Genomic DNA, 16,352 nt, shown 5'->3' with positions numbered 1-16,352 from the left:
CGGGAGCATTGGGAGCACCGATACTGTGAGCACTGGTGCTGGGCACTGGGAGCACTGGGAGCACCGGTACTGTGGGCACTGGTGCTGGGCACTGGGAGCACTGGGAGCACTGGTACTGTGAGCACTGGTGCTGGGCACTGGGAGCACTGGTACTGTGAGCACTGGTGCTGGGCACTGGGAGCACTGGGAGCACCGGTACTGGGAGCACTGGTGCTGGGCACTGGGAGCACTGGGAGCACCGGTACTGTGGGCACTGGTGCTGGGCACTGGGAGCATTGGGAGCACCCGTACTGTGAGTACTGGTGCTGGGCACTGGGAGCACCGGTACTGGGAGCACTGGTGCTGGGCACTGGGAGCACTGGGAGCACCGGTACTGTGGGCACTGGTGCTGGGCACTGGGAGCACTGGTACTGTGAGCACTGGTGCTGGGCACTGGGAGCCCTGGGAGCACCGGTACTGGGAGCACTGGTGCTGGGCACTGGGAGCACTGGGAGCACCGGTACTGTGGGCACTGGTGCTGGGCACTGGGAGCACTGGTACTGTGAGCACTGGTGCTGGGCACTGGGAGCACTGGGAGCACCGGTACTGGGAGCACTGGTGCTGGGCACTGGGAGCACTGGGAGCACCGGTACTGTGGGCACTGGTGCTGGGCACTGGGAGCACTGGGAGCACCGGTACTGTGGGCACTGGTGCTGGACACTGGGAGCACCGGGAGCACCGGTACTGGGAGCACTGGTGCTGGGCACTGGGAGCACTGGGAGCACCGGTACTGTGGGCACTGGTGCTGGGCACTGGGAGCACTGGGAGCACCGGTACTGGGAGCACTGGATCGCTGGGACCGGGGGCACCGGTCCTGGCAATGAGCCCACCAGCGCCGGGCACTGCTGTTACTGGGTCAGGACCCCGGCGTGAGGCGCGTCCCCTTTAAGCGCCATGTCAACAAACCCTCCCTTGCGTCGCCGCCGTCGTGACGTCATGGCGCGGCGGCTGGCGCATGCGCTGTGCCTTTTGTGGCGAGGCAGGGCGGGGGGGCCGCGGCGTGCCGGGCCCGGCGGAGGCGGAGGGAGCGGAGCATGAATGGAGCAAGATGGCGGATCATGTGCAGGTGAGGGGCGGCCGCGCCGCGGGGCCGTGCTGCGGGGCGGCCGGGCCGCTCCCCGCTCCTCCGCGCAGCGCCCCTCGCCCGCCCGTCCCTGTCCCGGGCACGGGCCTCGGCGGCGGCGCGGCTGGGCCCGGTGCGGCCCGGCCTGGCGGCGATGGTGGCAGCGGGCCCGTAGGCCCCGCGGCCCGGTGGCTCCCGGTGTCCTCCCCGCCGCTCCGGCCTGCGCAAACCGGCGAGCTCCGGAGGCCTGCGGGTTTTGGTTCCTGCCGCCCGGCCTTCCCTTGGCGAAAGGCCGCTGGGAAGGCGGCTCCCGGGGCTGCAGCCGCCGGTGCTACCGGCGGAGCGGCCTTTGCCTCGCTGCCGCCGCCGCGGGGTTTCCGAGCGGTGTTAGTGGCAAAGCTTTGGAGCACGGAGAGTCGGGCGTCCCCCGCCATGGAGACGAGCGGCCGGTTCCCCCCTCACCGCCACGGCCCGTCCCTGCCGGCCCGTTCCCGGTGTTCTGCAGCCGCCATCCCTCGCCCTAGCGTTGGGCTTCGCCTTCTCGCCTTCTGTGTTTTCCAGCCGCAAAGGAGACTTGGTTCTGGAGTAGAGCGCTTTGATGGGTGGTAAAAACAAGCTCCCGGTGCGTGGAGAGGAGCTGGGAGGCGAATAAAGGTGACGGTGGCTTTAAGCAGCCGGGTTTGCGCGGTGCGGTGGCAAAACCGGCGGAGGGTCGGTGCTGGCACTGGCAGAGTCAAACCAGGCCCCGGTGGAGGAGCCGGTGAGTTTGGGGGTGTTCGCACCCCGTTGGGTTTGCAGTGTGCAGGAGCCCGGCTCGGCCCCAGTCACACCGGTTACATATTAGCTCTGCAACTCTTAAATAAATACGTTCTTCACATGATCCCCCCGTGAGCCACAAGGGTGAGCAGTTTATTAACTGAGGCCAGAGCCGGGCGCGCTCAGGTTGTCTGGCAAATGTCTCTTGGGCAATCTCAGGGGAGGAGAGGAATTGCTGCATTATCAAAACAATTCCCAGGCTCTCAATCTCCTCAAGAAACTCCCAATTGATTGAGCCCTACCTTTAGAGCACAGCTGGGGAGCCTGACCCCAAAAGCACTTAAAGCGGCTGCTCTTGTTGCTTTAGAACCGCACGTCCTTCCCTGCTTCCCTTTGTTAAATGTGGACTGGAGCAAATGGAAGTTGGAGCTGAAAGCACAGGGCTCCGGTCGCTGTGTTCACCTGGTTAAAGTGTAACAGCAGGAGCCTGGGAGATGTTTCACTCAGGGGAAAACTGGTTTGCAAATACAGTTAACGCACCTGCAGGTGGGGGCAGTTCCTATGTGGGACAGCCAGCACTGACAATGGTTGGGTGCTGTCAGGGGATGGGGTTTGCTGGCTTTTCACTGTCTCGTCTCTTCTCTCTACCCCAGGCAAAAGCTCCTTCAGAGCTGCTGTGAGGTCCCCTTCAAAACTCGCTGTGGGTTTTGTGGCTGGCGGAGGTCGTGCTGTGTATTAATACATTGGTTTTGTGATGAGGTGGCTTCCCGTAGCCTGAAACACGCGTCTCTGGGACATGGCTTGAGCTGAGTTGCCCCATTAGACATCATGTTCATTTAACAGCAATTATTGAGTTATTCAGTGCCATGGGGAGATGTTGACTCTCGGTGTGAATAATTGAGAGAGTTGGTTTATGGCATATGCTTTGGGAGTTGGTCCTGGGTTTAATGGGAACAGGGAGCTGGAAATATCAGCTGTCAGAAGCTGTGCAGATTTCAGCAGGTTTGGGAAGTCTTGCTGCTGCTTTGTGAGAGCTTTGCTTTGGGTGTTGCATGTTCCCAGTGGAGCTTCTGGCGTTGTACCTGCTGTGCTAATATATGGTGAAGCACAAACCCATTTATAGACTTTATCTGTGCTGAAGTTATTTACAGTGTGAAGCAGCAGTAAGGATACAAACTTCATAGGCTGTAATGGAAGAGAATATCATGTTCTTGTCCTTAAAACATGTTCTGAAAACTGAGAATGAGCCCCCAGTTCTGTTGGTGGGAATTGTGGTGAGGAGCCCTTAGAGAGGGGACTCTTCAGTGTCTGGAGACAAAGGCTGCAGTGATCCTGAGGCAGGGGTAGAGAGAATCAGATGATTTTGTGTGGCTGAAAAGGAATCCTGTGGTCTGAAAGCAAACTGCTCCCCACCAATTTTTCCACTCCTCAGAAAGCTCCTACCACCTTGCCTTGAATTAGTCTTTGTTCCAAGTCTTGTAAAGCATCACTTGGAGTAGAGCGAGAGCAGTGAGGATGTCGCTTTGTGGGCAAACAGGAATCCCCTTCCCTTTTTACTCCCTGCTCTTGGAAACAGCTTTATATCATCTTTGGTTTTCTTCCACTTTCCCAGCCCGTTAGGTGTTTTCCATGCTGCTGCCCTCAACTGGGATGCGCTTACTGAACGTGCCTATCTATCCCTGTGGGAGAAGGTTTGTTGTAGGACGCTGTGACTTGGAATATTTCATTTGGCTCGAATTTTAAAAAGATCGGTGCACTGATGAAAAATTGTTGGTGGTTCTGCATCTGTTAGTGCAGCAGCTTGCCCTGAAATAAAAGTAGTTGGGGCAGTGAGTGGCTGCTTGTCATAGGACAACAGGAGACCTGACATCTAAATAGGAAATTGAACCCCTGTTTTCATTTTCACATTATGTGATTCTAGGTTTGGGGCTGAGTGTTTCTCTCTGCTGGACCTCCAGCGGAACCGGATGGGCTGCAGACAGAAGTGTACATCACAGTACAGTTGTGGAGGAAGCTCAGTGGGGGGAAAAAGCATCGTATAAAATGATGCTTGGGTGTCCTATCTACCACGTATTGGTTTTTGAGACCATTTCCTGTGGCAATTCCTTTTCCATCCTTCCCAGGACCTAAAGATGTTTTCCCTTCTGTGTTTCTATATTCTAAAGGATGTTGGTTTGGTTTAGGCACAAGCCCATACCTGGCTCTGGGACTCTCTAATATCCAGCTTGCTGCAGAGGGAACCCTGGAGCACAGGTTGCGTGTTTCCCAGTAGAGCTCTCCAGACCCTTGCACTTGCTGCCAAATACAGATTGTTTAGAACACTTTTCTGTTTGTTTTATGTCAAGCTTTTACCTCCTCCATGTCATTGGACTCACGGAAAGCTCTTAAGGGCTTGGGTTGATCTCGGAATAGCCCAAGGGAACACTCTGGACCTGGGGAGGTGGAAACACTGGTTTGCCTAAAAATAGAGCTGGCAGCATTTATTTTGCAAATTAGGCTCCTTTTTTATTATTAAAGTTATGTGCTTGTTTTAAAGTGCTCTGTTGGGATGCTCAGTGCAGAATTCCAGTGGGAGGTGTGCTGGGAGTTGGGTTTCAGAGGTGTACAGTTTCACTTCAGTATCTCAGCATCTTGGCAGACAGACTTCAGTGTAAGAAAAGTGGCTCCTTTGCAGCTCTGGGGACTCCGTGGCCAGCAGCCAGCATCTGGAGAGTACTTCAGAGGTGCCTTAGGTAGCAGACGAGGTGTCCCATGCGTAGCTCAGGGTGACAGCAATGCTTCTGCTCCGGAGGATGGTGCTTTGAAGCGTCCCAGGTGGGAAAGGAGAAGGTGGTGGCTTTATGGGTGTTCACACTCAGCAGCAGCCTGCTGAGAGACTGGCTCAGGGTGAAACCGTGACCTGGGGGAGGCTTTGTCTCTGGATTCAGTGAGTTGGAGCTATTCTGTGTTTAGGTTGCAGTCCCATCTACAACAGTTCATCTCAAAGCCCCTTCTGTAGCACAGAAGAGAGCCGAAGCTTGGATTGGTGTGAGCTGGGTACTGCCACAGCAGGAAAAGAAGGGCAGGAGAGTGGCCAGGTCAGGCTGGGAGCCTGTTCTCAGATGCCTGGTCTCTCTGTTAGCAACCAAGCTGTTCCCTCAGGGAGCCAACACTAATACAATTAAGGAGGATTTGTTCATTTTAATCATTTTAAGAGAACACTGGATGCTCTGTAGCTCAAGAACTTTATTACTCTTAATGCCGCGTTGCTCTTGGTTTGGGCAGCACAGTGGTGGTTTGTGAGTCTGTGGGGCTCAGGTCTCCTGAAGTAAACTTCAAGAAGTTTACTGCTTAAAATCACCAGCAAAATGGTAAATTTTGTCTTCCTGTTTCTCAGCTGTGGTTTCCAGGTGGCTGTTGTGAATAGTTGGTGATGCTTTCTGGTCATGCACCTTAGCTGCAAGACTCTACAAGAGTGTTACCTGTGTGTGAGGTTACACTTATTTTAACCAACATAAATCTGGAGCATCTTTGGCTTGATGTGCAGTAGCAGTGCTGATGCAGCCTGGCTCTGTGCAGCTGCAGCTTTGATTTGCAAGAAGGAATTTGTTCTTCCTTTGCTCACACAACTGGCAGAGACTGGAGTCAGAGCCCATCGAGGAGGTATCCAGCAGCTCATAGATCCTTTCTGGCCCTGTTACTGACTGTGCAAGGAATATAGGACTTAAACCTTTGGTGGGGGGGGAGAGTTTGAACCTGTGTCAGTGCCTCAGCACCCCCACAAAAAAGAACTGCCTAAGAGCTCACCTCAGTCTCCCCTCTGGCAGGTTAAAACCATTCCGCCTTGGCCTGTCCCTATAGGGACAGGATGTTTGGGTTAGTTCTACCAAACAAACAAAAGATGCTGTTGGAAGATAGCTGCTAAACCACCCAGAAAATACCTCGGCAGAAGCTTGACATTTTGGGTTTGTTTGTCATTAAGGACAAAAGGTGCAGTTTGTTCATGGTGTCTGCTAACTCTGGTCACGGGTTGCCAGCGGGAAGCTCGTTGCCCTGGTATGGTCAGGGTAAAACATCAGCTTCACGCTCTGGTGCTTGCCACCTTACTGGTGGCAGACTTTGAATATCAGGTGATGTAAGATCTTCGTTATAAATGTGCTTTGATAGTCTGATCCTTGTCTTCCTTCTCCCCTCCCCTTGCCTGTTGTCCTGCTCTGGAAGCAGTAGTTCTCCAGGCTGAAATACGTGCGGCACTTCAGAGCAGTAACACCTCGCAGTGAGTGCTGTGAACCAGAGTAATTTTTAGCAGCTCTTTGTCAGTTTAACCTGGTTTTGGGGGCAGTTGCCCAGTGATTGCACTGTGGTGTGTGTTCTGTTGTCTGTAGGTGCTCTGGGATGTGTGTTCTGCAGTTTTGTTCATGCTGCAGTTGGGCAGAGGAGAGCATCATGCCAGGACGCTGCTGTGTGTAGTGTATTGCACTGGTTAAACATTCTGCTGTGTGCTGGCTTAGCAGGACTTACCTCGTGCTTTCCATGCGTAAAATCAACACCCAGCTCCAAAGCAAAAAGTTGTGCTTTAGCACTGGAAGAGAAAATCACATTTCACCCTTTTATCAATTGCCTTCTGCCTTCTCCCCTCACTTGAGATCATTCAGGCTGTGGGTATAGTATAAAAGCTCTCTGCTCACAGCACCTGCATAAAGTGTAATTGTGGGTTCTGAGCTGAAGTTTTCAAATTAAAGCTTTTAATGTATTGTTCCGTATTCTGGTGTAATTTATGAATAACACAAGAACAAGAAAATGGAACAAGCAAATCAAACAGAAGGTATTTACAAGAATCTGACAGGCAAATTGTGTCCTTACCTGCCTGATGAAGGCACTATCTTGTGTAGCATCTTAATTTGATTTCTTGTAATGCAGAACTTCTGCTCTCTTGGAGCAGGATTTCCAGCAGACTGTGTGTTCTCATGTTGTAAGGTCAGTTTATAAAAGAAATAGCCTCATTTTTCTGCTAAATACCCCCGCTTCAGGATCATCTTTAACTCTTTGCCATCCTTTTAATCTGTTACTCTGCATCCAGCTTGGACGGGGCTTGGAGCAACCTGCTCTAGTGGAAGGTGCCCCTGCCCATGGCAGGGGGTTGGTACTGAATGAGCTTTAAGGTCCCTTCCAAACCAAACTATTCCATGATGTACCCTGTGGACTCACAACTCTGTCTGGAAAGTGTTTATGTCTGTCCTGCAGTGGCATTTTCGGTGATGTCTGCACTTCAGTGCACCTTTTATGTGGCTCATTCCAGCGCCCATCAGCCTGACCGAAGTGCTCTTGTTCACTGTATTCCCCTTGGACAAGGGTGTTGCTGCTGTAGCATCGGAGTATTTTGGTTGAATTCCTCTTGGAAAACTCTGCCCTTGTATTGTCCATTCAGAGGGTTTGTGAACACAGTGATTGCAGGAGTTAAGAGTCCAAGGACATTGTACTGGCAAATGCCAGTTCTGTTGTTTCTCCTCTGGCCCTCGATAATGTCCGTGCCTGACACTGGTTTCACCAATGAGTTGAAGGGGATTTTGCTTGGTTCCTTTTGCTGTTTCTGGAGGGTTTGAGCAGTCCTTGAGTAGCTTTAATAGCTCATATGGTCAGAGGAGCAGCTACCAACAGAGATAGGATGTTAATGAGCAGCTCACAAACATCCATGGAACACTGCAGCAGGGTATTAGCTGTGGCATGTTAAATGAAAAAGTAAAGAAAGCCAGGAGTGACTCATGCTCCCATTGTTGGAGTAAAGGTGTTGGTGCTGCTCCAGCCTCGCCTTATTTATCCTCAGATGTGGAGGAGAACCTCCTTGCTGCAGTTAGCAGGCTGATTGTGCTGCTGTCCTTGCTCAGGGCCCTGCCGAGTCTTCCCACTGGGAGAAAGGCCTTGCTTGGGGTAGAAGTGAGGAATTCCTCGGTTCCCAGGTATTACATCACAGGGATCTCTCATGACTGCCTCAGCAGCATCAGTGGGGATTGAACTTGGGAATGGCTGTCTTGAGTTTAGTAGAGATCCGTCATGGTGTAGAGGGTGTTTCTTCAAAGCGGGATGTGATTTATTGCTCCAGAAATGAGTGAACTTTAACACTGATTTACTGAACTAAGACAAGGGGAGGTGTTTCAATGTCACCTCTCCTCAGGCACAGCACATTTCCCTCGATGCTCTAAGCCACGTTGACTCCAAAAGCTGATGCCTTGGACCACTGTATCTGTCCACAGAATCCTGGAATAGTTTGGGTTGGCAGGGGCCTTAAAGCTCATCCAGTTCCAGCCCCCTGTCAGGGGGGGATGGGGCAGCCACAGCTTCTCTGGGCACCCTGTGCCAGCGCCTCAGCACCCTCACAGGGAAGAGCCTCTGCCTAAGAGCTCATCTCAGTCTCCCCTCGGGCAGGTTAAAGCCATTCCCCATGGCCTGTCCCTACAGGCCCTTGTCCCAAGCCCCTCTCCAGGTTTCCTGCAGCCCCTTCAGGCACTGGAGCTGCTCTGAGGTCTCCCCTTCAGGAGCCTTCTCTTCTCCAGGCTGCCCCAGCCCAGCTTTCTCAGTCTGGCTCCAAGGCAGAGCTACTCCAGCACCTCTCCTATAACTATTCCTTAGGCATAAAGTGTTCAAGGCAAAGGAAAAATGGGTCATGGTCTCTTCCCACCATTGGGGTGCCACATCCTGGAGATGCAAGGGTAAGTGCTGCTGGGGCTGCTGCGTGCCCATAGTGAGCAGCGACATAAACCCCTCATTGCCTGCTCTGGCGCTTGCCGAACCTGACTTTGATTCCAACATATGGGGGAATCAGTTGGGGGATATTAAAATGGATGAATGTGCTTGGGACAAAAATAACTGTATTAAACATGTTGCAGGATCTCTGGCTCAGGGAGTCACTAACCATAAGGCAGGAGGAAGGGAATGTCTTGGAAACAATGTGTGCCTGGAGGATCTACATGCACATCCTTTAGGATATAAGAACCACCACCAGCAGCAGGGTTTGGGTGGATCTTGTTAAGCCAGAACACTCCAGTGCAGATGCTGAATCTATGGGGCTGTTGCTTACCTTCTCCCCCTAAGCAGTCAGGGCTGGCTCTTGGCTCCTGCTCACTGTCTGCCTCTGTCATCTCAAGCACACCAGTGTGTGTTTCCTGGGTGTTCTCAAGTGGGAACTCCCAGTGTGGCCAAGTCAAACTCTGTTGAACTAAACCCGGCTAGAGCTTACTGCAGCCCTTGGATGGGAAGAGCGGTGCTTAAGCAGCCGTGTAATACAGGATCAATTTTGCAGCCTTCCCCCGGGACTCCTTTCAGGTAGCTGTTACTCGCCTTGTAGTATTTATCATTTTAAAGATGATCACATGTTGTTTGTCTTCACCACGGGGAAAAGAGTGAGCAGTGAAGGGCTTTATTTGTAGCTTGTACTATAAATGAGATTGATGGGTTAGGGTTTTACTTCTCTGTTCCGAGCTTCACAGCTGCTCTCAGTGCACAAACATCTAAGGCCATGAGCATGGGGTGCCATCAATGAAGGAAAACTTGTATCTTCAGTGTCTGATGTGATACAGAGCTCCTGGGAGGCTGGATTGGGAATTCCTGTTCTGGACTGTGCAGCCTGTGATGGACAGAGCTTTGCCCATGCAGGGCTTTGACAGGAGCCCCTGGTTCTCTGCAGGTTGTTGGGCTGCAGCAAAACTTCCATCCCTGGAGGTTTTGATGAGAAGCTCTGCTGCAGTTTAGGCTTCTCAGTAGGAACTGGAGCCATGTGCTCCTAGCTGGGAGATGACTGGTGGTTCAGGTTGTCATTTAGCCTTTATAGTGTGATGTATGGCAGAAAATGGACCAAGTGGGGTTTATTTTTTATTGCAAGTACTTTGGTTGTGGTAGTTTGTGCTGCTGGAGTATGGTGTGTGCAGCTGTAGGGAAATCCTGGGATTTCAGTGCTGTCCTGTGAGGAGCCGATAAGAGCAATTCAGAAGGCCAGGAGTTGGCAGGGAAGGAGCTATCGGCCACTTGGGGCTGCCTGCTGGGACTCAGCACTTCTCCCAGAATCCTGTCCGAAGGGCTGCCCCACACTTGGGAATCGCCATGGGCTCCCCTGAGCTCCCATCGCCACCTCCTGCCTTCCTGAGGTGCAAAGGACCTGGTTCTTTTTCCAAAGAGTTTTGGGATCTGTTCCTTCTCCAAGGAGCAATAACCACGAGGTTGGGTCAGTGGCAGTTGTCCTCGGTGCTGGTTTGCTCCTCCCCTCACTGCTGATACAGCCCATGTGTGCAGTGCTAGCAGGATGCCAGAGTCTCCCCGTTTCACACACTGCTGGCTCATGCTTTAGGCCTTATCTGGAGTGTGCAGAGCTCGTGCCCTGCATAATCGTTACAGGAAAAAGTATTTTTTTCTTGGAAGGGTAAGTATTGCCCAGTGGTTGTAGGGAAATGATCCCCGCCTCCTTGCTGCCCCTTGTGCAGATGATCTCCAGCTTTCCAGACCAGCGCTGAAAATCATAGAGTTCTGGAATGGTTTGGTTTGGAAGAGACCTTAAAGCAACCTGCTTTAGTCGAAGGTGTCCCTTCCCGTGGCAGGCAGTTGGAATTGGATGAGCTTAATGTCATCCCAAACCATTCCAGGATTCTGTAATTTAAAAGAATAAACAAATCGGAGCTCTGGAATATGGTGCAAGGTAAGGGAATCTGCAAAGGGTCCCCCTGTGTTTCTTCTGACACTGTCTTATCCAAGGATCATCTCAGCATCCAAGCCTCCAAAGCTTGTGTGCGCTTTTGTTGCGGAGCTGCTGTGCTTATGTAGAAGGAGTGGAGCCACCACTGACCCCGTCAGCAACTCAGCTTCGCAGAGCTCTCTCCTCTGAAGCTAAACCCAGCAGCCAATGTATCCTCCTTATACAGAGCACAAATGTTCTGCTGAGCTTGGAATGCTTCACCTCTGGAAGCTCAGAACAGAGCCCTAAAGCAGGTGAAAATACCTGCTTGTTAATGTAGCAGCAGGAACCCGAGGGAATACTTCTATCCATCTGGGAAGTCACTTTTTCATTAGGAGACCCAGGATTTCACTGGGGGAAACCATCTGCCTGGATCACAGCTTATGGCAAGTATTTTCCAGTTTGAGCACAGAGAATCAGCCTGGTAGTTTTATTTCCCTTCGGAAGCGTTCACAGAGATGCTGCTCAAAGGCTTCCATCTCATTCTTCATTTGCTCTACTCTGCTTTAGGTATTTGCATGTGAAGATTTAACACGAGATCCTTCCAGCATCCTGGGATGCTGAAATCTTCCCTTATGATGCCCTGCAAAGGGAATATAAATGAAGTTTGTAGGGATTTGACACCGGATGACAGAGAAGCTAGACTTTAGGATGAGTTTTTTTCCCTTCAGTTGGCCAGATGAGGGTGATTTGTTATAGGATGAGGTGTAAAAGGTTTTCCAGACCCCAGCAGCCATGCGGTGAGGTGTGTTTCCCTTTGTGCAGTGAAGTTGTACGTGTATATGTATATACATCCCTATAACCCAGGTTAAACTGCTGCATAATTAAACTGTAACTGCTCGTTTCTAACTGCTGTGTTTTCCTGTGTTCCAGAGCCTAGCCCAGCTAGAGAACCTGTGCAAGCAGCTCTATGAGACCACAGACACTGCGACACGGCTGCAGGCAGAGAAAGCCCTGGTTGAGTTCACCAACAGCCCTGACTGCCTGAGCAAGTGCCAGCTGCTTCTAGAAAGAGGGAGTGTATGTAAAGCAATATAATTGTCCAGAGGGTGTCTTGGTGTATTGGGCATTGATAAGGGAAACAGCCTCAAGGTGTGATACACAGTGTTTATATCCCGTACCTACTGTGCTGTCATGTATCTCAATCCATGGGCAGCCTGTGCCAAAAAAAGCCCTGGCCCTGGTGGCTCATTCTGCTGCTGCAGTGGTTCCTACAAATGGTTGTCAATTCGGATGTCTGGTGGCCTTGTTGCATTCCTCCCAGGCTTCCATGAGATATGGCAAGCTTCAAGTTGAAAACATTATTGTGGCAGTGGTATTTCAAAGACTCTGGGAATCACTGCCTGCTCTGGAGGCTTTGGGGGGAAGAAAATGGTGTGTGTAAAGAGGTGCAGTGGGGATAAAGCCAGCAGTGCTGCTTCTGGAATGTGTCATTGGAATGTTTCCCTGCTATAGTGTCTTAATAATCCAGTAGTTTTAACACAGGGAAAATCAGATCATGTGCTTTAGAATTAGTGTTACAGAAAGGATGTCAGAGATGCCAGCAGAAAATCCTGCCTGGCGCTTTCAGCTTTCTTCTTTGAAGTGGCCATTGGGTTCTTACCTTGCATCAGCACAAAGAATGTTGAACAGGCTGAGCAAATGTACACACAGCAAAGGATTCCACTTTTGGTTCAATTTGAAGTCCAAACCAAACTGAAGCTTTTCTGTTCGAGCTAATGACTGGTTTACCTGAGCACAAATCAGGTTTTAGATGTATATAATTAGAGGAGCTCCTAGGGCCGTTTCATTTTGTGTGTGATCCATTGCCCCTCCGACCCTTGCAGAGGGTTGTGGGTTTTTTTGTTCAGTCTGGATCTGACTTTATCATCATTATCCTTGGGAATGTTGGATCTCCTGCACCTTGGACGCTCAGCTTTCTGCAGTATGTATATTCCAGAAATGAGAATACAGAATGCTTGTCATCTCCCCGACTGTGATCTGGAATTGGGTGCAGCCAGGCTTTGAGGTGGTTGGTTGCCATCATCTGTGAGTCTGACTTAGGTTACAGCTCAGTAGTCCTGTGCTGTGCTGGGAGAAGCAAAGTTTAACCTGTATTTAGTGGTCAAGTGGAAATTACAGATGCTTCTTAAGGCACAGTGACGTACTCCTATGGCTCAGAGGGCAAATTGGCTTTTCCAGGCAGGTGTTTAAGGTAACTTGGTGTAGTTTGATGCTTGCAGTTTACTCCTGCCTTCAGTGGTGGTTCTGTTGTCTTCTGCTTTTCAAAAGCTCTTCCTTTCTTTAACACTTCAAGCACTAACTTGATTTCCTTTAGTGTCTCTAAACACACAGAATAAATGCTGTGGAAAGTATTGAGATTTACCAATGAAATGAATGCTGTAAACTCAAATTTCCAGAGAGCAATTAGCTTAAACCCTAGAATTGCCGCTGATCTTCTGACGTGTGCAGTAAACTCCTCCTTGTGTTTTGCTTTCTGACCTTCTCTTTGCAGTCATCCTACTCCCAGCTGCTGGCAGCTACCTGCCTTACCAAGCTCGTGTCACGCACAAACAACCCCTTACCATTGGAACAGCGAATAGATATCCGTAAGTGCAAGCCTCAGTTCTTCTAATCACACGAATGGGAATGTCCTGTGGGCTTTCACCATGGATGGGAGGTTTTCTGCAACCTACTGGGCTTTGCATGGACATCCTGAGGTACAGGATGCCCAAAAGGCAAAGAAACATTTCTGTGTATCGAGAGTTCTGTGTCAAGGGTTTGTAGGGCAGAACTCTCACCTGTTTCTAACCACTTCCCAGATCTGTTCCGCAGCTTTCATATGTTAAAGGCACAAATAAAAGGTCGATATTTGTATCTGATCCCCTGCTGGTTATTTTTTGCGCTGCTTTCCTAAAGCAGTGTTACCATCTCCGTCCTTTCTGCCAAGTTTTCCTCTACAGATACTTCTCTCTGTTTCAGGGAACTATGTGCTCAACTACCTTGCCACGAGGCCAAAGCTGGCAACGTTTGTCACGCAAGCACTAATCCAGTTGTATGCCAGGATCACAAAGTTGGGCTGGTTTGACTGTCAGAAGGATGAATATGTCTTCAGGAACGTGATCACAGATGTCACAAGGTTTTTACAGGTCAGATTTTCTTTGTGAGATGGATACGCACCTTGTGGCACTGGCAAGTCCGTGCACCTCCAGCTATTGTTTAGCACCTCAGTATCCTCTGTGCAGCCCTACATGTGGGCATTTGTTGGTGGAATATAGTGACTGCCAGGGCTGAGCAGCTGATAACTGGCAGGACAGGTCAGTGGTTTACAGCTTGAAGCTTGGTGGGGCAGGGGTTTATTTCTGGATGCTGCCACCATTAGTATGCAGTGGTTAAGACCCATCTTCTAGCGTTCCAGTTGCACAATTCTTCTTTCAAGCTTCAGTACACCCTGCTGATGAGTGCAAAATGGTAAACACGTGGGTTCATTGTCTAGGAGGGAAATAATGTGCCATGCTTGACTTGCTTCCCTTCACTGCAAGGGTGACACATGCCTGGGAATGGTGTTTGATATTTAGCTGAGTTATCTTAACAAAATACAGCTCAAAACCAGCGTGTTAAACATGTTCCTGTTTCAAATTGTCTTTAAGAGCCTCTTGGTTCATAAACATACATGCTGCCACCACAGTGTAAGGGATTCATTCCCAACCCAAAAGGCTGGTGGAAGGTTGCCTGCTCAGGTTTCCTGTTCTCGCTACTCTAGTGTACAGGGGGCTGTCCTTGATTTTGTGGTTCAGCAAGGTTTGCCAGTGGCTTCTATCAGATATTATCATGTAAATACCAAGACTGTCATCAGGAGCTGGTCCAGGAAAGAAGTGGCCATGTCCCAATCCTGAGTATGCCTCAGTTTCTCTCTTGAAGCCAAGTTGAGCTGGGGATCTGCAAAGCAAGGTGGAGCTGGGAAAGGAAACATCATTTATTACAGAACAGAAACTGGGGCAAAGGAACAACACAGGTTGTTTCTCTGCAGTCAGTTGATAAATGGATTAACATTCCCAGAGAGAGGAGGTGTCTGTGACAGGCTCAGCTCACAATTGGCCCCTTGTTGGGAACCTCTAGTGCAGGCAGAGGCTGAGCAGGCTGTGGAGAATGGAGTCCCTTCACAGGAAGATAGGCTCTGTGTGGCAGGAGGGTGGCTGGAGAAACCTGGTCAGCTGCTGCTTGTGGTGTTTGAGGTCTAGAGTTTAGAAAGGGGAGGATTTCTTTCCCAGAGTTTTTATCTGGCAGTTTTAATACTCAAGTTCCCACAGAGCCTCTGCTAACATGAAACTGACTTTTGGAAAACAAACACTTTCAGAGCCCAGGCACAAGATGGTTGATTAAACCATTAAATAAAAGGAGCCTGGTTTTATTAGCCTCTATCACCCGACTCTTCAGACCCCTTTGCATTGCTCACAAAATCCTGCATTTCAAAAGCATGTTTAAAATTCTCTTTTGGTGTTGCTCGTGGCGTTTTTTCAGTCACAATACTACAAAGGTAAAGCACTTGTAGACAAATGTGTCTCCAAGTCTTTCAAGCAGAAAGGTCTTTGTATGCTGGTGAAGCTTCATAACCCCCTGGCACTGCTAACTGCATTCCTTGTACCTTTGCTTTCCCAGGATAGTGTAGAGCACTGCATCATAGGAGTGACAATCCTGTCCCAACTAACTAATGAAATTAATCAAGTAAGTGCTACAGCCTTCCTCAGTGAAGTAAGTGTCCCAATTTTCTCATTCATATTGTTGTGTCCTGCTGTGTGGTGTTGGGGGTTGGTTGGGGTTTTGGTGTGGGGATGTTGTGTTGGGTGGTGTTCTTTTTTGTTTTGTTGTTGTTTTTACCCAGTCACTGTTGTGAGATGCTGAAACCTCCTGTCCTGAGAAACTGTTTTGTTTCACTGGCATCTTCCATCCTCTCCCATATTTTGATGTGAGTTGAGATAGAATCATGGAATCCCAGACTGGTTTGTGTTGGAAGGGACCTTAAAGCTCCTCCAGCTCCAGCTCCTGCCACGGGCAGGGACGCCTTCCGCTAGAGGAGGTTGCTCCAAGCCCCTGTGTCCAACCTGGCCTTGAGCACTGCCAGGGATGTGGCAGCCACAGCTTCTCTGGGCACCCTGTGACCATTTCCATGCCCAGGCTTTTGTACAACTGCAGCTCCATCTCCACAGAGGCTGGTCCTTCACCTCCTTACATCAGGGATAGAAGCAAGGCTGATGACATCTAGAAATGGTTCTGTTTCTATCAGCATCTTTGTCCAATGCTACACTCCTGCTTACAGGAGGATGAACAGGACAGAAGCTGGCACCTATCCCAATTCCAGTCTCTACAGGCTGATACTAGAATAAGCAATGAAGTTAAAGCCTGATCAGAAATCTCTTCCTAGGCTCTTGGCTATCAAACCCGCCACAGTTTACTACTCCTTCCTGAGTGTGCTCTGTGCCAGCCATGCTCAGGGCTGCATTCACTGACTCATCTGGGGAGGTCTAAAACTGCCATTACTTGCAAAATAATAAACGTGCCAACGTGCCCGCTCATCAGTGAGGTCTTGTGTGTGTACATGGCAAAACTCATCCCAAAGCTCCTTCATGGGGCTTCTCTTCAGGCTTTTCTTGGTAACTGATGAAACTTCCAACTGCACTGCACGACAGTTGAAGTTCCTCGAGCTGTTTGCCGAGGTGCTTGTTCCATAAGCTCCCAGAACAAATAAAGCAGAGTGATGGAAACTGTTGGGAAGTCTCAGTTTTCATACTGTGAGTACTGCACAGGCTTGCCCGGAGG

At 50.2% G+C, this 16,352-nt stretch overlaps 1 protein-coding gene across 1 annotated transcript in view; it reads left to right on the top strand.

Annotated features, from left to right (window-relative positions):
- The first annotated feature begins 985 nt into the window (after positions 1 to 985).
- XPO7 (exportin 7) overlaps positions 986 to 16,352 on the top strand; it is a 38,158-nt gene continuing 22,791 nt past the window's right edge. The window contains exons 1-5 of the mRNA XM_065659307.1: positions 986 to 1,105; positions 11,430 to 11,576; positions 13,051 to 13,144; positions 13,518 to 13,684; positions 15,195 to 15,287. Coding sequence (XP_065515379.1) covers positions 995 to 1,105; positions 11,430 to 11,576; positions 13,051 to 13,144; positions 13,518 to 13,684; positions 15,195 to 15,287 — 612 coding nt within the window. The 5' untranslated portion in view covers positions 986 to 994. The remainder of the gene's footprint in view (positions 1,106 to 11,429; positions 11,577 to 13,050; positions 13,145 to 13,517; positions 13,685 to 15,194; positions 15,288 to 16,352) is intronic.

This window comes from Lathamus discolor, chromosome 22 (genome assembly GCF_037157495.1).
Source record: "Lathamus discolor isolate bLatDis1 chromosome 22, bLatDis1.hap1, whole genome shotgun sequence".
NCBI classification, from domain to species: Eukaryota; Metazoa; Chordata; class Aves; order Psittaciformes; family Psittacidae; genus Lathamus; species Lathamus discolor.
The sequence above is the reverse complement of the archived record's forward strand: the minus strand, read 5'-3'. Positions and strand labels throughout refer to the sequence as shown.